Source organism: Morone saxatilis, unplaced genomic scaffold (genome assembly GCF_004916995.1).
Source record: "Morone saxatilis isolate NCDOM2014 unplaced genomic scaffold, NCSU_SB_2.0 Contig18, whole genome shotgun sequence".
In the NCBI taxonomy this organism is placed as follows: domain Eukaryota; kingdom Metazoa; phylum Chordata; class Actinopteri; family Moronidae; genus Morone; species Morone saxatilis.
Window position 1 is genome coordinate 5,128,717 of NW_023339740.1, and position 23,611 is coordinate 5,152,327.

General features: G+C 42.2%; 1 protein-coding gene across 2 annotated transcripts in view; it reads left to right on the forward strand.

Moving 5' to 3' along the window:
- The window catches only part of pdzrn3b (PDZ domain containing RING finger 3b), an 88,681-nt gene that overhangs the window by 1,091 nt on the left and 63,979 nt on the right, over nucleotides 1–23,611 (forward strand). The window contains exons 2-3 of one of the 2 annotated variants that reach the window (XM_035662148.1): nucleotides 5,146–5,232; nucleotides 7,318–7,425. In XM_035662148.1, coding sequence (XP_035518041.1) covers nucleotides 5,146–5,232; nucleotides 7,318–7,425 — 195 coding nt within the window. The remainder of the gene's footprint in view (nucleotides 1–5,145; nucleotides 5,233–7,317; nucleotides 7,426–23,611) is intronic. The other variant, XM_035662149.1, reaches the window with a different exon arrangement.

Consider the following 23,611-nt stretch of genomic DNA (forward strand, 5'->3'; position numbering starts at 1 on the left):
ATATGTATATATGTATATATGTTTCTGAATAATTCCCAAAAGTTAATTCTAATAGTGTTTTAATTTTCTCCCTTAATATGTAAAGACATACACTGTGAGCCATCTTTACAGACTGCTGTACAAATGGCTCAACTTTATATGCTTTTAAAATATATTCCTCAACATGTTTGCTGGCATTCTGGGACTTATTATCTCAGTTTACTGGACCTCCATGTTGTTTGGACAGTTTTTTTGGGGGGGTGAAACATCCCAGATGAAAATGGAAGTCAAACCTTTTTTGAGGATTTTTTTTGTTGAGGATTTTTCTTCTGGGAACCGAGTTGTCAGAAGTCTTGCGGTGCTCAGAAGTTTGTTTCCTCGCTGTCTGCTCCTCTGAGACATGGATGTCAGCTGTGCCTCTAGCCAGCTGGCAGTCAATGGGGGAGGGCCAAATATTTACTGCAGTTCTGTACACAACAAGAGCCAGGTTCCAGTTATATTGCCTGCCCGCAGCATGCTTGTTTTGAGGCTTTCTGTCGTCGGATGTTCGCCCTTTCCCTGCGACAATCATAACAAATTAGAATCATGGATGTGGCAGGGTTACTGGCATCAAAGTTGTGCGAGTGTAAGCCTCAACCGTGCTCGCAGGACTGAAAAGGCCTTTAGAGGCCCAATGTTTTATGGACGCTGCACACTGTGATGATGAGACAGATTTATTCCCTTCCTCCTACAGTGATAAAAGATGTTGGAACTGTGTGCAGGTCCCTGTGTCTAAATCTGAGGGCTAACACAGGCTCCTATTTGAGAAAAAAAAAGTCCAGGAAACCCCTGGTGTAAGGATGTTTTATGGCTCAAATTTAAAAACCTAATGCCTCCTGTAATGGCCAATTATGAACATCATAAAGGATGCAGGAGTTCATAAGTCAGTTAATGAATTGGATTAGTGTATGGTGGTTGCACTGCTGCTGTGATCAGGAGAGGGGAGTGGTCGGATTGTAATCAGGCTTAGTTATAAAACCTGTCCAAGAACAGGAGGAGGGGCTTTTGATTCACTACACTTCGCACAGTTACATAAAGTAATGTGGACGAATGGGGACCTTTCTTGGATGTCCCTTCTTTAATTTTACTCTTCTTAACTCCCCGGTTTTGTCACTTACCCGGTCTCTCACACAACTGCACGTCTCGTTTAAAGTGACATCTTTCAAAGACTTCCCGCTTCTCAATTTATTTTGGGGTCTTTTTCGCTTGATGGTTTAATTTGTTCGTTATGGGCTCAGTTCCCAGCGCAATGTGTTCCGGTAGACTGGTAAATTGCGCATCAAAAGCACCGATGCGGGGGAAATGGTGAAATCGCTCATGCTGGTATACAGAAGCTTGCTAGGCCTGTAGCACAGCTGGTTATCATAGCTCATTTGACAGCGGCATTTCAGCCCTACCACTGAGATATACGCTCTGTATTATCCCCAGCGCAACCCTGCTAATGTAAACAGAAGGAATACAACGTCCCTTGTTCTGAAAAGCCTTGAACATACATAAAAGACACAGGAAATTGTTCCGGAAATCAACCACATAAGAGAACGAGCGGGGCGGGAGGAGAAGAAACACATTTTGTGGATGATTTGGTTAGTTGGAAAGGTTTTTTTTTTATTCTAGAAAGGCTCTTTCTTTGGGTCCAGTCAGGCAGTGAACAGGATTGTGTGGTGGGAGAACCTCAAACATGGCAATATGAAACAGAGCTTCACAAGTAGGATTAGCTATGAATCTCCCTCAGAGCCTAATTTCCTTTTTGTGATGCCAGTGATCAATTGTTATCAGATTTGATTACATTTCTCCCATATTAAACCTTTCTCACAGGGGATATTGACTTGTCATGGCAGGAAAAGCCCAGGTAATGACATTTATGGTGGCTGTGTTGCTTTGAAGCCTTGCTTAGTGAGCCAGCATGCACAGCACCATGGACCAGGAACAACTAAATGGAGTGCATCCGTTACAACAATTCCAAATTTCCGTTGTGAGATGCATGGTCTAATGCAGATTTGTTATGACATATTTGTTCCTCGAATCGCTTGTCAGAGAGGGAACGTAGCCCCTCATGACGAGTAACCTACTTTCGTTTGTTTTCTAGTCTCCGTCACTCATCGGCTTAGGCTTCCTGAGCCAGATGGAGGATTTTAACGTCTTCTTTTAATATCCACGGCAGCCACTGTGAGGGAGATCGCGGTGACCTGGCTCTGTGGAATAAGTGACTGGAGTTTCCAATAATAGTCCTAAAACTATTTAAACTTCTCCAGCGAGCCAGCAAGAGCAATAAAACAAAGCAAAAACAAAAAAGCTCCGATCTCACTCTGGTTCACTTCAGGGCTGCTAGAATTGCTGTCACACTTTCCGTTCAGCCTCAGATCTCTGTTTTGAACCGAGCTCCTCTTTAGCTGCTCCGGATGACAGTGTTACCGCTGCTTGATGTGATAAAGAGCATCTATCAGAATCACAAGACGTCAAGCGGATTGAGCATCCATTGAATTTGAACTGAGTAATCATTGGCCTAATCTGATAAGGCTAATTGTGGTCTAATTTTAAAGCATGAATCTATAAGATCATTTAACAGAATAATGTGGCCCTTTAGTTATCTGCAACGCATGGGTGTCAATTGAATATGACAGAGGTCACATTAGCTAATGAAAGCCATCCAGAAGTCACTGAAAATGTGACTATTTTCTTTTAAAGTAACCTCAAAAAGAAAAAAGAAAGGGATTAGGCTGCTGCTTCCTTCACTGAGTAATAATCCTCTAACGGATTTCAAGTCTACCGTACAGCATCTTCCAATGCCTACGACCAGGTCACTGAGTTTCTCCTTCCTGAGCAGTTTGTGAATCAATATTTTCCTTTTTCATTCTGCATTACACTACCTACAGTATAATTAGACACACTGCATTAGGAGGCAGATGGAGGGGAAGCAGTTTGATCGAGGACAGACTCGGAAAGTGTGACTGGTGCTGAGGTGAAGGCTCACCGTGAGTGTGCCAAGTCACCAGTGAGCAGCAGACTAAAGTTTCACTGCCAGTATGCGCTCTCTTTCCTCAGCCCTCTTCTTCTTTTTCCATTAAAGTTAATGTTGACCGTTTGTTTACTTGACATAGCTTCCATGTGTCCTCACCATCCTCCCCCCAATGATGTCAGTGTGATCATGTTTTGCATTTTTTGTGGTAAGGCCTTTTTTTTTTTTTTTTTTATCACCTAGGCATACCTAATGTTTTAGCAAATACACAACCTCCTGAAGAGACTCACTTCATTTCTTAGGGATTAGCTCTGTTAGAGTGTTCACAGATGTGGAAAAAACGCTCCTTAATTACTGCGAGTTCGTTTTAATGGCTCTCGCAGACAAAATCTGTCCAATTTGTTTTTAAGGCTTGTGGCAGATTCAGGATCACTTAAGTGGATGGAGTAGCCTGTTACTCTTCTTTTTGCTTTTATTTGTCTATTTCAACTCAGTTTTCACTTAATGGCCAACTGTCTTCTTGTTGACAGTAATGGCTGAAGTGGCTATAATTCGGAAGCATGTGTCACTAATGCTGCCGTGACATGGTGCAGGAGCGCACATTCCTGAATGACCTGACATGCACATGATGGTCTTTTTAGCCTATATGGCAGTCAGGACACTGTACATGCCAATAATATCTGCTTATATTTAGTCTCAATGTGACACTGGCAGCATACTGGAGTGGCAGCTGAAATTATGTTACCTCATAACTCCTCTCTAAGTCCTGCTTAAAAAAACAGATTAAGAGCTGACTCTGCGAGTTTCCCAGAGGTTTTCATGTCATGTTGCCACTGAGTAAGAGGTCCTCTGGTGTATTCATTTACATAGGACAACAGTTTGTGAGAGGGACGGGCTGTTGGCTCTTTGAACTGACCACCTCTGGTCTTTGAGCCGGCTAAGCCAGGGAGAATGGTGAAGGTTAGGGGTGAACGATGTGAGGAAAATATTCAATTAGGTTTATTTAAACCAATATTGGGATTGTGAATTGAACTTGTAATTTTTTTAAATAAATAAAACGTTATGACTGTATTTATTTACATTTTTAAACAAGATAATTTCAAGGATAATCAAAGTTATCTTAATAATTAATAATTTCTTTACGTTGAGTTCAGTAAAAAATGGAACCCACATTTATTCAGATGTTACATTAGTAGTATGAGACATTTCCTCATTAACATTCAGATATAATTGTGACCATCAGCAGTGGTGTTACATTTATCAATAACAACTACTATGGTAATAATTACAAACACATGGTAAGCCGAGCCCGACAGTGTTTTCATACCTGACTAATGACCCCTAATGATACCGGTGACAGCTCAGCACTGTAGCTGTTTAAGCTAATGTTAACTTTACAGACTTAAGCTTAAAATATGTATACGTAAGAAGGTTAACAATGGCATTATTAACAACTTTACCTACCAGCTCTACCAGTCATTCTACACTCGACAACTACAGAGCTAGCATTATCCTTTAGCTAGGCCTTCCTGTCTCACCTAGAATGTTGTGTTTAGAGAACTCCCTGTCTTTTTGTGTGGTGAGTTATGTTATCTTTCGATGAAGCCATCTTTATACGAACGTTAATAATGCACACAGGCATGTAGACAGCTTCTTAACTAGCGAACAGATAACAAGTTGCTCCTTCATTTAGCAACAGCTGAGGAGAATTGCTAGCAACAGTTGTCATAGCTGGTGAAATCAACTGTAAAACCTTAATGTCCTACACCTAAGACACTGTAAACACTGTTATAGCTTAGCTTTTGCTATTTGTTTCAAACTGCGATTCTGATCTAAAATCAATTAAATGTTAATTCCTAGGGAAGATATGAATACAGAGGTGCCATTAAGCCAGATGTTTCACAGTTTTACATCACCCCTTAATGTGTAGAGGAGGGATCTATTAACTTTCTCTTACCCCTACACCTTTGTACTATTTGTACTTTTATGTGTTTGAGCACCTATCTGCTAATAAGGTAGATCATTTGTTGGTCGTTTTTTCCTGCCCTGTTCTTCCTCTTTAAGTACCCAGTTTAATCATTCTGTCGCTCACCCTGGAGTTAGTAATGGATTATTATGAATAACCTCCTGCCATCTCTTTGTTCACGTGTCTCTCCTCTGTCTGTCTGTAGGAAGGCGAGACTAAAAGCGTGACGGTTGTCCTTCTTCGTGAGGGCGGATCTCTGGGTTTTAACATCATAGGAGGAAGGCCATGCGTGGTAGGTTGAAAGCCGAGCGTCTCGGAGGTTTCATCTCCCCCGGTGATCAGCCAAGTGTCATATGGCAACCCAGGAATGAATAGCACATAGTTGAAGCACCACAAGCTTTCTCTGTACTGACTGACACAGCTTAGACAGTCATGCATGTGTTTTCTAGTCTGCGGATAGATGGACCGCATCTATCAAGTTTTATTGTGTTTATATATTGGTCTGGTTTAGCGGATTTGGCATTACAGATTAAAAAAACTATAATTACTTTTATGAGAGTTAAATCTGGGATTATGGCTTTGACCGCAGTTGTTTTGTCTCTAATTGAGGGGATTTTGGTGGTGAGGTAAACACAGAGGAGAGGAAAGGGTCTTTTATCCCGGCCTGAACATTCACAGCCACTATGTTTTCTGCCTGGAGGCTCCGACGTGAAAGTCATTAATGATGCCACACGCTCTGCTGAGTGAAGGGTTGAAAATATCTCAACACTGGTTACAACTCCATCTCCGACACATAGAGCTTCTTCTGCAGCAGGAGTCCTACTGAAATGGTGTTCCCCGTATCTGTTTCATCGGGACTCTACTCAACTATTGCAGGGCCGTTTTTTCCACAGCCACAGTGACGCACTTTTCTGTAGCGACATACATTATCACAGTAAAACTTTTTTATAGCGGGAAACTATAAAAAGATCTACACATAAAAAGCTGTGTTTTTTACCCGAGCCCAAGGTCTCGTAGATTTGCAACCTTTCCCGCTCCTGTGACAGAACCATGTATCAAACTCGACCATAAGAGAGCAGAGATAATACTTGGCTTTTGCTTTCCCTGCTAGCCTCAAATCAGCAGTCTGTGTAAGAAGCTATTCATTAAAATGGAAATAGCTAATATCCCCGTAGCCTCTGACACATGTGTTTCATGTGGCTGCTATTCTGGCATGGCTTGGTAAGAGCAATCAGCTGCCAGGTTTTGTGGCCTCTAGAAGCGCTAGTTTGTCTACAACTCTCAAGATAGGGGTAGTTGTAAGGCGGGGTAGTTGTAGTAAGCTTGTCGAAAAATTTGTAGCAAAGCATTGCTGTGTTAACACTGTACACGATGCCCCGGAAAAAGGAAGCAGACCAGAAATTATTCATTAGAGTTAGCTCTCTGACTTCTGAGGTTTCTTTAAGTATCCCATTAAACTGTAGTAGTGTTGCAGAGCTCAGCAGGCGTGTAGAACATGTTTCATGTGGTTTTAAAGAGAGTGCTAACTAAGATGTTAGCAGCAATTTTCTTTTTTAATCCAACCTTAGCTCTGAATCTGGTGTCATGGCCACAGTGCTAGTTGTAGACTACCTCGTGTCCATCAAACATGTTACCATGTCTATGCGGGCCAGGATCAGCCCTCCAGGCCTGGAAAGCATCTGATGCTAAAGCCAACCCTGAAGTCCACACTGAAGGGTAGGGTTAAAGGGTCAGTTTAGCCAAATTCCAAATAGACATACTTTTCCATTTACCTCTACCAGTATCTAGCCTTCTAAATATTTTTGGTTTCATGTGCCCAGATTTTGAGATATCCACCTCAAAAATTTCAGCTTACTATGAAAACCGCTGTCAGTGAAATCTGTGGATAAGTCTGAGTAACTTAAATTACTCCTGGAAATACATGCTGCTATTCAGTGCCATTCTCTCGTGTATTTTTTTGTGTTTTGAGCAGCGCAAACTAAAATCAATCCACCTCAGTTTTATTGGGAGTGGCAGCAGAAGTTTCTGAATGGGATAACTTAAAACCTGGGCACAAAAAACTGAAACTGTCTGCGTGGCTATACCGCTCGGTTGGCTGATTAAAATATGTTTCTTGTTATTTGTGTGAACTCACCCTTTAACGTGAGGGGTTGATGTAGCCAAACCATGTGAATGTCTGCGTAGTGTTTCCAGGGTTTTTAAAATTGGCTTATTAAAAGTTTTATTGAGAGATTAATGAATGTTCCTAACACTTCTTTTGTTTAGATGTCAGCACTAAATTTAACAAGGTCTGAAAGATTTTGACAGAAACTTGTACATTCTCTTTAACACTGTGCTTTTATAATTCTCCAGACAATAACTGTAATTTATTCCATAGGACGACAATGACAGCACTTCGAATGAAGGGATCTTTGTATCCAAGATTGTGGAGAAAGGTCCGGCGGACAAGGAAGGAGGACTTCAAATCCACGACAGAATAATAGAGGTATGTGACCTGTGTTCTAAATGGAGGAGGAAAAAAAACAGACGTTGATGTAATTTACTGTGATGGTGAAGTTGGATTATGTGACAGCTGCTGTCTGCCCCATAAAGATGACGACACAGAGGAAGCACAAAACCATCGCTCAATATTTATGTTCCTGTGACTTCTGAAAATGAAACTCCGGCTGGAAGCAGCAAACGTGACACATCGAGTGCGCATTTATATTTTGGGCCTTTATTTCAGCTCAAGGAAATAAATCCTGCAGACAGCTCAAGTTTCAACATATACTTCTGTCAATCAACACTCAGCGAAGGCTTTGTTAAGCGGGGCATCACTGCAGATAGGCCGAGATAAACCTGAGGCAAGGCTGTCTGTCTTTGGTTTTGCTTAGTGAGAAAGAGCCCTGTGTTCGCTTCCAAGCTGACAAATCCCTTATGACAAAGCTGCCGTGTAGCATCCTCCTCTCGCCTTTAAACAGAATCTCATGTGGAAAGGCCAGCTCACCCTGAGGTCAACTTGAGGGATGTGTTGAAAAACTCAACATCACAAAGGTTGCTTTTATAGAACAGTTGTCAACCAGAATCTTACACAATGGCTGCATTGAATGGAGTAGTTTGTGTGGATTACAAGTGTGTATTACCGCGTGCCGCAAGATGACAAATATGGTTTGTCGCAGGCTTTATTGTCAAACCTCAGTGAAATTGCCCCAGAGCATTTTGACCAGCACATTGCTCACAGAGATGTTTGTGGAAAGTGTTTACAAGAAAAGAAGACTCTGACATCTGGACCGTGTTGATCACTCTATCCTGTCCTTCATGCAGTCAATGCAAAAATGCCACAACTCCTCTGGCACAGCGCGCTGTGGTTCTAAATGTTGTGGCTGTAAGTACAGCAACGCCATAACTAACATGTGACATGTTAGTACTCAGTTATAATCTCTTCAAGTAACACAATCAAGTGTCTGAAAGCTCTCCGCAACCTGAGATTTGTCTTGAGATCCCCCTCACAATGGGCAGGTTGAACCAGCGACTCACTTGGATGATGAGCGAAGAGAGATTAGCTCATATGTCACATGAACGTGTACAAGTGGAGCTCAAATGTGTGTCTTTGCATGCATCTGCAGTGTCTGTTTTTATGAGCTTTTGTGCATGTGTTTGCCTGGGCGTGTGTGAAGGCTGGGGAATCATATTAATGGGCTAGATGTTGCTGTATTTGGTTACTTATAAGATATCTTGTGTAGGATTTCGTGTTGAGATAGCCATTCACCCTTTATCGGCTTTAAAAAAAAGAGAGTACAGATTTTGCTTTAGGATAATGCTGCACTTCTGTTTGTCTTGTTTTTGAGCTTTTGTGGGGTGAAGTCACGAAATCTCTCCAATGAGGAGGACACATTAGCAGAGAGGACGCGAAGAGCCTAAGGAGGTAGCAAAGCACCCTATTAAGTGACCTTTTCTTTTCAAGAGGTGAGGGACTACTAGACAAAAAGCAACAAAATAAATCATTCAGCCATTGAAGAAAGAAATGTATAGACAGTTCAGAGTTGCTGTTCCACATTGGTGCTTTTCATGGGATGGGAAACCTGATAGTGGAGGTGGTTCATATTTCGAAGACTCCCTCTTTGTTAGCTGGTTAAAGCAAAAACTTCCATGTCATGATTTTTCAGACCATAAAGTGAAATGCAACGTCATAATGACATATTTGCAATTGTGTGGGTTGCATCTTTCACCTCGGGTGATTGGGTCTGTGAACTCTGTGGTCTACAGTGGTGAATCAAAGGAATTTAATCCCGAGCGCCCAAAGGCAGTTTCGTGATCATGTTTTGAACTTGTGGGTTGAAAAACAACAGCTCATAACTCTGTCCTATTTAACATCCTGTGTGGGACGCATTGCGTTAGAAAAGCAGAAGCCTTCTAATCTGGTTTCTCATCACACCTCTCAGGAAGCTTTTTTTTCTCCCACAACTACTGTATGACATCAGTGGCTACATGGTACATGGGTGGGGATGTTTACAGGAAGGTATGTTGATAAATAGATGTACTTACATAAACCATAGGTGATGCAAGGGTTGCAACAGTTATTTTCATCAACAGGCAATCAACAGGGTGATATGAGGGTCATATTTTTGCTTGTCAAATTACCTTTTTTCAGACTAACAGCCCAAAAACTAGATAGTTTTAGATTTTAGTTTTAAAGATATTCAATTTACAACAGTACAAGATATAAAAGCAGCAAATCCTGAGATGCTTGAACAGCAAATGTGAAAAATGAATTTTTGCTTGATAACTGACTTTAATGATAAATTGATTACCAAAACTGTTGAGAATTTTCCTTTGGAAATTATTTATCAGCTCAGCATTTAATCAAGTAATTGTGTCAGCACTAGTTATGATAAAAGTCAGGAAGCTTATTTCATAATGCAATCTAAAAGGTTTACGCTGGAGATGTTTGTTCCAGTATTTCACAACATTCTGTCAACCACCTTCTTGTCAGCCATGTTTTACACTTTTTTCTTAAAGCTGCATTGATTTTTTTGGACGCTTGGGGGCAGGAACAAACTGAAAACACTGATGATTGTCTTATTATAAAGTTGGTATTATGAATGTGTCAGCAAACAGTTGCTTGTTTACATGTCTAGCAGACATAAAACAATGTTAGCATTTATTTCGGGTTGTGTTTCTGAGCACGAGTTGAATTTAACTCTATGACTAAAGCTCCTCTTAGGTTGCTTCGTCAGATATGCCACAGTGTTGACTAGTTTTAGACTTTGTCTGTTGGTTGGTGCTGGGCAGGTAGAGTTCAGTGGGTTCATGTCAACGTCTTAACTGAAAATAGCTTCTTGCTGCAGGTGGAAGCAAGGTTGATGAGAGTGGAGGTGTGAGCCTGGAAAACCGAAACCATGAGCTAAAACGGGCCAAAGCGCTCCATGGAGCTGAGATGGGTGGTAAAGCTCAGAAATGTTTGTCACTACTGGCAGCCTCATTTAAATTCACAGCCATATGATCCACTTTGAATGTAAAGATATTGATTAGTGCAGCTTTAACGATAAAATTCACAAACCGCTAATGTTACATTTGTACCATCACCACCCTCGTTTTCCATGACAGTGGAAAGGAAACACACCAACGCTAACACATGCCTACAAGCCAACAGAGGTGACTATTTTGACAGCCATTCACAAGGCATAGCACAACGCTGCTATGGGGATCAACCGCTCTGTAAAAGGACAATCATATTACACCGAGCAGTGAAAAGCAAGTTCACCTGAGGAGGCAGAGAACCACGGCCGCCGAGCTGTTTTCTCTTCCTGTAGTAGAGGTGTTAGTTCCAGTAAGTCTATATGGACGTAACATGTACATGATGATCCACGGCTCGTCCTTCTATAACAGGCTCTTAGCGGGGGAGTGTGATAGCAGATGGCTGTCCTCTAACTGAGCTACAGGCTGGTATGAATCAGCACATGAATGCCTCCTTGTTCAGCCAGACATTTTTCTCATAAAAACCTCGAGCTGTGTTTGCTTTCGCTAGCCCCTCCACAAGCTGAAAAATCTTAGCACTCTGGTCAGGATCTGCCTGTGTTTGCCGCCGGGATTTGATAAATAAGTTCTGATTCAGTGTTACAGTGGGATTGGGCTGGTATGAAGGGCTCTGCTCTGCAGCCCTGGCTTACTCTCTAATCATGTTTTCAGACAGCTGATTGATTGCTATTTAGAAAATGTTTACATGTTTACCGTGCAAATGTAATCCCAGCCTTTTTTTTTTTTTTTTTTGCTTCAGTGTCATTTCACATTGAGCAATGCTGGAATTCCAACAAGAGTTAGTCACTGTGTAATTTCCTACAAAAATGACCTTCCACTTTCTTCAAGCCGCTTTGCTTGTGCAACACGACTAAGCCAATGTCACAATCCCAGGATGGCCGTGCCTGAGCTCCCAGAGTGAAGGGGATGTTTTCTGTGTGGGCTTCTGAGTGTGAAAATAGGAAGAGAATGGAGACGCCTGGGCTGCTGTTGTAAATGTCGCCTTGTAAATCCTCAGCAAACATTCTTAGGTCACAGAGGGTGAACAGCAACAACTACTTTAAAATAAACTGACACCGGGAGAAGCCACTTCTAATATGGAGGACGAGGAGGCGTGTGTGTTTTTGGATGGAGAAGGGGGGGGGGCTAGCGGGCAGGAATGTCCCAGCTAAGACAATGTTTATATAAATGTATACGCTGCATGTCATTTGAATTTAAAAGTGGAGATTGGAAGGCTAAAATTCAACTGAACAACCTGTTCAGTCAGTGGCATCTACTCAGATATGATAAAGTGCCTTTAAAAATGGGTACCAAATATAGCTGCTGTGTTTGTGCCGGCACAGTTTTGTAACAGATGATGCAAGTTAATGAGCTGGCGGTTACCTCTGTTCATTTAACCTGTTTGAAATGCATAATGTACTTTTGCGCGACTAGCTGGAGAAAAAGCAGGAGGAGGAATGTGGTGGAAAAATGCCAGGGGTCACAATCAAGCGTGTCTGAAATGCAAAATAGGTTGCTCTAAATACTGTTTTATTAGCAAAGTATTTAAAATTGAACACTCATCCTGAGAATTGTAACTCACTACACCTAGATCGGCTTTACTGTGTTTGATACAACCTGTTCCCATGACCATATTACTACAGCTTATACTAATAATCACAGAATTGATGGGCTTTTGGTCTTAGGGTTAAAGTTAACTCAACTGTACGTTGGGGGGAAAACAAGGAAACTGTGACACTCCTTAAGGCAGCACATCTGCAGTTTCTTACTTGTCACTAGCTGTGTGAGTTGCGAGGTTACCCACAGAGAGCCTCTAAACACCTCAAACCTCCCCACAGTTACTTAAGTATCAAGTCACCAGGCCAGAGACAGCTTAAAAAGCCCAGCCAGATAGCACTTAGCAGTGACTGACAGAAATTTGAAGTGAGCTGTGTTGGAGGCGGGTCTGAAGCATGCATGTCAATGAGCCTTTATTCCTTCTTGGTGTCCGGGCCACCACCCAAAGGCAAGAAGGAAAGAGATATTTGAACAATTTGGGGAGAAATTGGAAACAAAACGCTGCCTTTTGCTGCAAATGAGCTGTTTCACTTTTTCCTTTTAGACACTGCAGATATTATTCTGATCCCTGGAGGGCAGTGATGACAAAAAACTTGGTGTCATTATAGTTGATTCAGTAAGTGTTCAGTAATGTTCTTTATGCATTTTATGGCATGTTGTACGGCACTGATCTCAAGTGTAATTTTACCCAAACACTTTCAGTGTGTGTACGCTCTGATTGAAACTGTATACTTGATGGCTCCTCTAATGATTATTGCTTTCTGTAACGTCACTGAATCTGACAAAAGTTTTCATGTCTAAACGTGTATTTAGCATGTCATCAGTCCTGCTAGAGAAAACGTTGGATTAGAACTGAATTGTGTGACTGGCTGGACCCCACTGTCACTAATAAGTTGTCACAGCACATGGCATCCTCAGCAGGACATGTGCCAAAAGTTCCTCAGGCGTTATTTCTGACCCGGAGGGCTGTGAGGAACAGACACAGAAGCTATTTCCCTAAGGGGGATCACATGTTGTTTGGCATTCTGAGGCAAGAAGCAGGCCTTTGTCAGGCTCTTTATTGGATTTTGGCCCCTGTGCAGGCAGTGTGTTGATTCCCCAGATGGGCAAGCTGAATGTGGCCCCGCTCTGTTTCTCCTGTCTTGCCCTAGACAGGATGAACCCACCCCAGGCTAAGCGGGCCAATCCTAGCAGCGAGCCACATTCCTGTGCCCCGTGGTCCAGCTGAGGCAGGAGCAGGACATTAAATCAAATCTAACTTTAAAGAGTCCATAATCAGCTTCTGGTGGTAGCCGCTGCCCTATTCAGAGCTGGTTTTAAGAACTGAGGACAAGCACACCTTTGTTTTCCACTGCTCTATATGGGTGGAAGAAAAAAAAAAAAGATTTTTAAGATGTGGAGTCCTCTCAGTCCGGAGATGGTGTGAGGTGAGCTTATGCCTCGCTCCAGCCAGAAGGCTGCTTTTGTCTCTGTCCCTCACCACATACAGAATATTGTATTTTCCACTCAGTTTAAACAGCTTGCGTCCTCAAAGGCAGGCTGGCGCTTGATGATTTTTGTGGAGACATACAGTCTGGGCCTACTGTAAATGTGTTTGCTCTGCTCCAACACAGTCTCGCCCCGGCTCCTTGTTCATTGGAGCTAGTGGGTTAATTTATGGCTCCTAAAAGGTTTAAAGGGGGCAGAAATAGACAGGTATAATTAAGACTAATTTTCCTGCCAATCAATCACTGGCCTTGTGTAAATGGATCAGTAACAATCGGCTCAGGTTGCTCTGCCAGCTGCTTCTCATGTCAGCCCCTGACCCCCAAGCACAGACTGCCCACCAACTCCTAATTAACTACCCTCAATTAAACCCTAATAGGCTGATTAACAGACCCTTAGTTGTGCTGTAATGGCCCGTCGTTTTCTCCCAGTGCCCCTCTGAAATGCATCCCGACTGCAGCATGTTAATCACCGCCTACTCTCTCTCTCTTTCTTTTTCTCTCTTTCTCTCTCTCTCATTATTGCTCTCTAGGAAAGCTGAGACTGGCTTAGCACGCTTGAGACAAGTGTGTTTCCATCTGGTTGAATTCCAGAGACAAAAAGTTTGCAGCCATTTTTAGATTAATAGATTTATAGACAGACAGTCAGAGTAAAAAAAAGAATGTAATACGCATTCCTAAACAATATACGATAGCAGCTTATCATTCTCCATTTCCTCTTGTATGATCAGTTTTAGATTTGCATATCAAACAAAGAGTGGCTGGGAATTTGTACAAAATCTGAAGTTAGAGCAAACAATAAAATCACCTTGCTGCAAGTGTGTAGCCGTTAAGTTGCAGATTACAACCATTTAAATCCCGCTCAGCCTTCCAGGTGTGTATTAGAAACTACAATAGCTCAAACGCACAAAAGGCCCTATCTAGAGCCAGTGTTTGGTTTGTCTGTTCCGGGCTACTGTAGAATGGCGGTTCAACATGGCAGCCTCCATGGAAGAGGACCCGCTCCCTCTGTAGATAAAAACAGTTCATTCTAAGGTAATGAAAACACAAGATTCTTATTTTCAGGTGATTATACACCAATGAAAACATAGCTATGAATATTATATTCCATTTCTGCTAATAGATCCTAAATGTTACACACTGGACCTTCAAATATTCAAATTCAAATGGTAACAAATGTTTCCTCTGTCATTTCTGTACATATTTTAGATAGAAAATATAACAAATACCTATATTTTTCTGCCAAACTGACAATCTGTCCACATACCAAAAAAAAAAACAATGTGAGGCGGAGAAACTGTACCACAGTTTAATATGTGTCACTACTGCAGTCTAGTCGTGCGCCAGTCCTCTGTTCAACTTCATCAAAAGTAACACAGCATGTCAATGTCGCTTTCTCAATATTTGAGATGATCACAGTAGGAACGTCACAAGGGAACAAAACAGAAATAGGAAACAGTGGCACAGTCTTAAAACCATCAGCCTAATGAAAGCGTTGACAGTTTTCACCAAATGTACACTCCATTGTGTAGACCACAGTTTAAAACCCAGTTACTACATTTTAAGGAGTTGTAAATCTTCCTGCTACAGAGGAGCCAGAAATCTTAAAGGCTTTTCTTACTCATCTCTGTCTGAGCTTTAGGGACAGCCAGCAGAAGTGACTCCAGGCAGTAAAATATTTCACCATGGTGGGTTTGGCAAATAAACTAAGAGTGCTTAACATCAGGCCTATATAGAGGTAGTTTATTCCACTTAGAGCTGATAGATAAAGGCATTATGGCAAACATAAAAAAGTGGGGACTGGTGATTGAGGGAATGCTCCATGCAGGGGAATCAGTTAAGTGGAGAAACAGCCTGCCAAGCCTCAGCAGCAGACTTAAACATAAATCACAAGATGTTGACATGAATGCAGCTTTGTTTGTAGAATTTCCTTACTGTTACATTTTATAGGAAAATAGTTTTTTATAGAAATTGAGTTGAACAATGCATACAGTTGTATCTTTTTTGACTCAGGAACTGGTTTCTCGTGAGTCTCTCTTTAATGACCAGTTATAAGCATTATGATGATACACAGAGGGACTTTCCTGTTTTATTACACAAATTCCATCTCTCGCTTGTTGGCGGCAGACACTGTGACGCGTGTACGTGTTTCTATGGAAATGGCTATAGAAAGACAGTGATTTAAACATGGTTTGTGTGGCATTGTGTGATCCAACATTGGTCCTTCTGTAGATTATAGGCTATAGATTTTCCTCATCAATCAAAATGCCATGGGAAAGCTTGTCTTCATCTCATATGGAACCATTACAGTTGTTGCTCCAGTGATATGATGAAGTGGACTTCATTTCTTTTCCCACAGCTCTGTATGACTTTAATCTCAACTCGCTGTTAATCATGTAGAGGTTTGACTCTTCTTTTGCAGGCTGACATCACCACTGCACCAATTTTTCAGCCTTTTGTATGCTAGTCTGCCCTTGATGTGTCGATATATTCCATTCTGAAGCACTTTGTCTGATCTGAACTTCTAAATTCATGAACGGTTCCTCAGAGCTTAAGGAGCTACAAGAGTGACTATCAGCAAGGGGAGGAGGGTGAGCAATGATCATTAATGCTAGCTACTTCCTAGCATCCAGGTACTTGTAACAGGATGCTGGGAATTTTTCTCAGCGAGGTGAGGGGACATGCCTCAGGTTGCTGTAGAGCAGACGATGACGAACACACATGAGTGAGGAAAGCAATGCGATCCATTCAACAGCCCTGTGGACTCCATTTAAACTTAATGCAAATAAATCCTACCAACTCTGTGAGCTTGGGCCACAGAAATGTTAATATTAAATATTAATAAATTAAAGATTTAGCCATTGTATTGTATGTATATATTACCCCAAATATTTTCACTAGCATATTTGAATGTAGGTGGAATATGTGTAGCCTGTGATGTTTTTGCTACTAGAACCAATTTACTTGCCTGAAAGGTCCATCCAATCCCCTGTTGGCAGCATGTTACACATTCTATTATGCTGTATTTGTTTGTTTATTAGACAGGTACAAATTAATTCTCATTTGTCGTTTTAAGAGTACAGTTCATCTACAGGTAACTGGCTTCTGTTCCAAAGTACTTAGGCCTGTAGCTTAAAGTTAACTGAATCCTTAAAAAAGCATCAAATTGACTTCCCTTGACCCTCGGACACATGGCGTAATATGAAAAAGCAACATGACTTTGCTGAAATGTATCGCTCCTTCACATCTGAAGTGCCAGTCTGACCTTCAGAACAAGTCTGAAGCTGTTCTGAAGGAGCCTAATTAGGCTGTATACACTGCAGTACTGCGGCCACGGCCCATACTGCTGCCAACAGATGTTAGGCTTCATTTTGTAAGGCTTCATTAGGACTTAACAGATGCAAAACACACAGGGTTGACATCACCGTACATAATTGTCCCTCCTGTACATGACAGATGTTCAGTAATATCTAAGCTAATTGGAATACATCAGCACACATTTTCTTGAGAGGACTATTGCACATGTGCCTTATCTTGACATATTATGTACAGTAGTCCTGCAGTGCAAAGTTGATACGCACACCTGCTCTTTTTCAACATTAACAGTTGAGTATCCCGTCTCTGTATAATGAACAGTGCACTAGTAATCTTCAGCAGTTCTTTGGTTTGGTAGCCATGGTTGGACTGGCAGTGTTGGGCCTCAGCCAGGTGTCCCTAGCAAAATGTTTTCTTCTTTCTCCCAGCTACCATCACATCCAGCTTTAGAGTCGCCACCACTCCCATTCTCTGCTGCCTCTCTTGAGGAGGTTTAGAGCTCCCCTCCATTCACCAGCCAACTGGTGGAACTGGTGGCCGCTGCGCTGCCTTTTCTCATGCAAATGTGTGCAAATAGAAAACATTGTTCATCAGCGTGGTTCTCCGTCTCTGTTACGCCGCGTTGCTCTGGCCTTTCTCTTGTTCCCTCGAGAGAGATGTTCCCTTTCAAGTGTTACCTCTCTGTCTCATTCAAGACTTCCTCTTCCCTTTTGACAAACAGCCTGGAGGAATGGCCAGAGCCGGCTCATTGAGCAAGCTTTTTAGCTATCAGGCATAGGGAGAAAAAGAGAGAGAGATGTTCTGCAGGCGCCTCCCTCAGACATCCCCACTCATGTCTTACTTTTTTTCCCTCCCCTCAGAGGATGAGTTATTCTATAGTGGGAAGCAAAGTGTGCTTTCTCCCACTACTCCCTTTTCTCTGAGAATATACAGGTGCCCTCCCTGCAAGTGCACACTTCTCTGTCTTCTAATTCTACCTGCATATATGCAGTGATATATGCCACATGTTCTGTGTCACTGAGTAAAAAACATCTTTAGCAGCTTTAAAGAAGCTGCTATAGTTTTTCATTTTGAGTCATACTATTTAGGGCCCCACCTGTGAGTAGCTGTTCAGAGTGGAAAAACCAGAATGATTTTCTGTATTTCAGTATGAGCTTGCAGTTCAGTATCAAAAGCATATGTTTAATAACTCCACTCGGCATTTTGTCCTCTCCTTAAAATGGGACACCTTGTATCTGGGGTTGAATAGGTTGTGTCCACAAATTCCTGTAGATCATGACATACGATAGTGCTTAGGCAGAGAAAATAACTGGCAGGCTCAGGAGAAGCCCGGGACCACCGGCTGAGGGCACAGAGCCCTGTGCCAAGGTCAACGCCAAGGTGTCAATAAAGGTACCTTTACTCCCCACTAACAGAAGGGTGCTTTGATTAGAGCCTCAGCAAGAATATGTGGCATTTAATCAGAGGCACACCAGCAGACGCACAGTGGCAGCCATTTTGTCTGCATCTTGGAGTGAGATCCAAGGAGATTTCCCCCTTCTTCCCTCCGTTTTCCAGCGGAGTGCTCAGCGTGATTGATATGTGCAGGTGGTAAAGGATATACCCCTGAGTAAGAGTTCCTAGCTAACTTGAAAGAGAAAAATTTTCCCTTCTTGCCATCTTATGAAAACAGTAGTCTCAAAGCAGAGAGTCGGAGCAGGCCTGGAAAAGAAAAAGAAGTGTAATTTAACGTCTAATGTCTCTAACGTCATGCCTATCCTGGCTGGACAATAGGCTTTTGTAAGTCCATTCTAGGCTCTTTTTTAACGCTTATAACACCATAAGCCCAGCTGCCTTGGGCTTACTTTTAAATACAAGGAAATTAAGCCTTTTGTCACTGCAGTTTCCACACTACCTTCTTCTGCGACAGTTTACTGAAAATAAGTAAAAGGAGGCAGTTAGTGCCAAGAGGGAAGATGGAAAATTATTGCAGGGTAAGTCAGGGAGCCTTTTCTCCTGCAGACTGCTGAGGTGTTCCGCTTTATTTGTGCACCCGTGAAAGTCATGGGAGACTCCACATGGGCTAAAAAGAAGTTAGCTTTATTCTTTTGGAGCTTAAAACCTGATCTTGGTGCCACATATATGATTGCATCCTTGTTCTATATTCCCAAAGAAGACTGAATGGGGTTGTCCAATTGCTCAGAATATTCAATATAATTTATCCTGCAGAGGGCCTTTTCCTTTTGGAATGTCTTTTAGAGTTGGGGTCAGGGTTAGCATTTAAGCATGCTAAGCCTGTTTGAATTCTTGACTTCTGCCCTGTCTAGCTTTGCTCAGCACAAGGTCAGATCAGATACGACCTAGATTTACACCAGATATCTATTTCTCTTTTGTGTTCATATCATACGGCATCATCTAGCCTTATTCTGCCAGGACACGCACTCTCGATGATAACAGAACAAAAACACAACATGGAAAATATGAGAGCTCAGGAATCCAGCCCACCTGAAGCAGGACTGATGTAGATAAAGTAGAATTGGGCCACGGTATTCTGGGAAAACAGCATCGCTGTGTTTGGTTTAGAAATCCCTTTGACTTAATTCTTTAGTTTTTGATCCCAGAATTGTCTCATTTTTGCATCAGTAGTTAGAGTGAGAATATGAATTTCCTTTGTTTTCCTCTCTCTCTCTACTTTGATGAGGGCAGAGAGAGAGAGAGAGAGAGAGAGCCTGTGAATGAACAAGGCTGGTTGGATAGTGCGAGGCAGTGTGCCCCCTCTGCTCTCTAGCCATGCTATATCAGGCCAACAGCTGCTGTCTCTCAGCAAAGGCATGCTGACTGCCGGGGCTTGGCTTCCACACACACCGGATCTTACACAAGGCCCTTTATTTTTGGGATTATGAAAAAAAACTCCCCCAGCTCTATCTTGGATTTTATTAGTACAAGAAATAAAAACATTCATTTATGTCTGAGTGTCAGGATAAGCTATAGTGTTTGCAGTGCTGCATAGTTGCTGTCTTACATAGGAGTTGAAGATTCAAACAAGGTATCTCAGGTAAAGGGTGTGCGTTGTGCTCCACGACTCAAATTCCTTGAATCGGAGCCAAAGAAATGTAAGCCTTCTCCTAGCTGTCCCATGGCGCATCAAGACAAGGCCTTTATCTGATTTTTTGGAGAGTTAGAGTTGGTGCTGTGTGAACACTACTGCCGCAGTTCACTCTGTTCAGACAACAGCCTCAACAACATGGGGTGAATGCCGCTGGGATCACCAACAAAGACAAATTCCCCTACATTTGTAGGACCACAATTTCTCTGTCAACATTTTGATACAGATTATTTTTTTTGTATGCCACAACTTGCTTTCACTTAAAAGCAATAATAGTTTTGAACATTCACATCACCACGTGTTAAGCTTGCTGTGAACATAAGAACCACATGTCTGGCCATTTTCTGTACATAAACGTGTAGGTTAAGGAAAGTAAAAGCTTCTCTGTCTCATCTGGACCTCCTCCCAGTCCCTTACCTCCAAGTAGCCGACTTGCTCCTGCAGACAAACCACAACCGCAGCTCATAATATGGACATACTCTCCTGTCCCCAGAAAAGCATTTAGCCTCTTGTAAGGAACATTTCCACTTCCAGAACTCACATAATTCAAACAATAATTAGGAAATGTTCATGGCACTGACTGGGCCCTAAGTTCACATTCCAGGTAGGGGTTAGAAGGAGAAGTGGTTCCAGACTGTTAATGTCTGTCACAGCAGAGTCAGAGCCCTGTGATTATTTTAGTGCAAAGGTCCAAATAAACCCCATGTGGGTCACGACCTTACTGATCTGAACCAAATGTGCTGCGCTTTGCGACCTTTGTTGAAAGACTTACCGTGCAGAGTGGCTAACTGTGAGCGACAATTGATGTTTTTTTTCCACCTTCACTGTCCTCCTAAGCTCTTCTCGGGCAGAACATTCCAACAGTAACAACATGACTCTGCACAGGCCAGGCTTTAACTGCACATACATTTGTTTGCGCAACATCTTTCATCGGGGATTCATCAGGCAGGTTTTTAGACAAATCCTTACTTGAGCCAACCTTTTGAAGGCTCTTTCAAAATGTGTCTATACAAATGCCTTTCTCATCGATCACTATCCATTTGCAAGTGTTAAATAAGTGGATTTGGTTTTCATCTCGCCGCAGCTGCATTAAAACTGTGGACATCAGCATGTATGTAACACGTCCATTCAAGTGGGCAAACACAGTTCATTATCACAGGATTTCTTTGAAGGGTGAGCGATTCATCAAGTGGCGAAAGTCAACACTTTCAAACATGTTCAAAGCTTGAAGGACTCCGTCGAGCACGTTTCAGCTATCTCCCTGCTTTTCTAACGCCGTACAATTTACACGGCCCTCGAAATCCAGTCAATATTTATGTAAGCATATACATTAGGGGCAGGCAGACAGAGCTCTGATCAAACGTTTCTTTCATCTATGACCTTCCTCTGACTCGACTCACAGAAGCCTCTAACCAGGCGGGGGGTAATCAGATGTCGGGATGGGAATTGAGCACAGCTTCATACATATGGACCAAGCTTCATATATGCGCAGCCCCCCCGGACTAGCCGACTGCACTCAACTTTTCACTTCCCTCTGACACATTGCAGTGACACAAGTTAAATTCCTTTCAGTGTCCAGGATGGGACAGGAGTGAAAGAATGGGGGCAGGATCGAAGCGTTTAAATCCATTGAGAACACATGGTTCTACCCAGATTTTTTCCCGTGTATTTCGGTTTGGCCATGAAATGCTTCCAAATCAGTTTTTCAACTAGATAATGTGCTGCCTCACATACAAGGCTGCAAATAGTATGTCTTGGCAGTTGAAGCTGACTTTAGTTATTTTTCTGTATGCCTCTAACTGTAACAATCCATTTATGTAACCATAACGTATCTAAGAATAGCGTGGCTCTGCAGGACTGGAAAAACAAAACTTCACCTTTTGTTTTGAGAAGCGCATGCCAACACTATGAGGTCAAGGGCTATAAAATGGCCACCACTGGTATCAGTATGGCAAGAGCTAACTATAAGCTCTCACACATAGCTCATATTCTAGCACTCCATGCTTGCAGACTAGAAACTAGGGATCAAGTTAGCTATTAGAATCACTGGAAATGTTTTCTCAGATGTTTTTGCGCTCATTTGTCTGGCAGTAAAAAAACACAAAATCACTGTCGTTCATAAATGGCTGCTGTGGTTATGTGTCTTCGTCCTGTTTGAGCCTCGCTCGGCTGTGTTTTGCGGCCCATGAATAAAATTGCATGATGCAGAAACTCTAGGGGGCCAGACTGGAGACTCCACTCACTCAGCGGTGAGGGGTGGTGAAATAACTCTCCTAGTTTGCCTTTTTTCCAAGAAGATTCTGTGCCATCGTGTTGAAATGACAAGTAGCATGCTCCTGACTTTGAAAGCCTCGGGCTCACTCTGTCTCTCAGCCTTCAGTGTCTTTTTCAGTGTTTTCTCAGATGGTTCTCTCCTCATCTTGAGCACACATTTTGTGCTCTCTTCCCCCAACCTCTGATTAATCAAGTATGACTCTCTGAGGAAAAAATGCATCCCAGTGGTTTTGATGCTTCGTTTCTTGTCGGTGATGTCCAAATGTGGAATGTTTGGAGCTAAATATTAAGTCTGGACTTGTGAGGGGATGAGTGAATGTCATCCTAGTTAGTGTCCATTGTGAATGGTATCATTGTAATCTTACATTCAAGCTGTTCTTACTAATCATACTGAATTACACAGTAAAACCAAACCAAGACCACCAAGTTATAGCTTGACAGACACATGACATACAAGTTAAAGTATACCTTGGTAATGAAGTGCAGCATAGTGTGATTTTCCCAGCATGTGTCTGTGGGCTAGCACCTCAGGACTCTCCATAAAACTCACTGTTTTACATATTGTGGGAAAGAAAAGTCAAGCTTGCCTGCGAGCGTTGAAGAGAGAAGGTTCATTTGGGGAGAGACACTGCTCAGCTGCATATCATTTCCATCACTTAAACAGGGATTACGGTAATCTTCAACTTGCATCACCTGGTTGTAGTGTCCCCCTCTTCCCTTGTTGTAGTGTCTCCTGAGGAAACCATTACATGGGCTTTCACAGCTGACTGAGCTGGTTGTCCATCTCCTACACAGAGAGTAAAACTGTACTCCCCTCTTCACAAGAGCAAGAGTCATCCAGCTGGAACCAGAGGAGGAAAACTCACCCGCAAACACATGATTCACTTTAGTCAATTAGCCTGTTCATTCAACAAAGCTTTTTATACCTCTTCAAGAATATCTTGCCTTTGTGGTGTTCATTCCAGAGCATAATCTGTAAATTGTAAACAAGCATGTCTTAAAGGAGAAGCCCGGGCCTTGACAAAAGAATGAGGTAGTCGACGTGTCAAGAGAAAGTGATCAAGAAGACACCCGAAGCTCAAGAGGATAAAACTTGGTGCTAAGATCCAAGACCTGAGATGGAACATAAATTATTCAAAGTCGATTTATAACCGGCACCATTTAACCATAAACCATGAACTGTGTGTATAAAATCAAGTTTTTGATTTGGTGCCAAGTCTTGGTGCCAAAATCTTAGCATGTCAACCTTCATTACTCATTTGTCTACATCTTAACCCCAAGGGAGCACAGTATGGTAATAATGTGGCAAGGCACGCTCAAGGAATGTATAATTTAGATACTTGGCTTTTTGAAACTATAAAGAAGCCTGTGTGCGTGGTTCAGGTTTGTAGGATTTGATGGTTTAGACCAAGCACAACATGCTCGGCACAGGAGATTGGACATTAGAGAGGTGCCAGCAA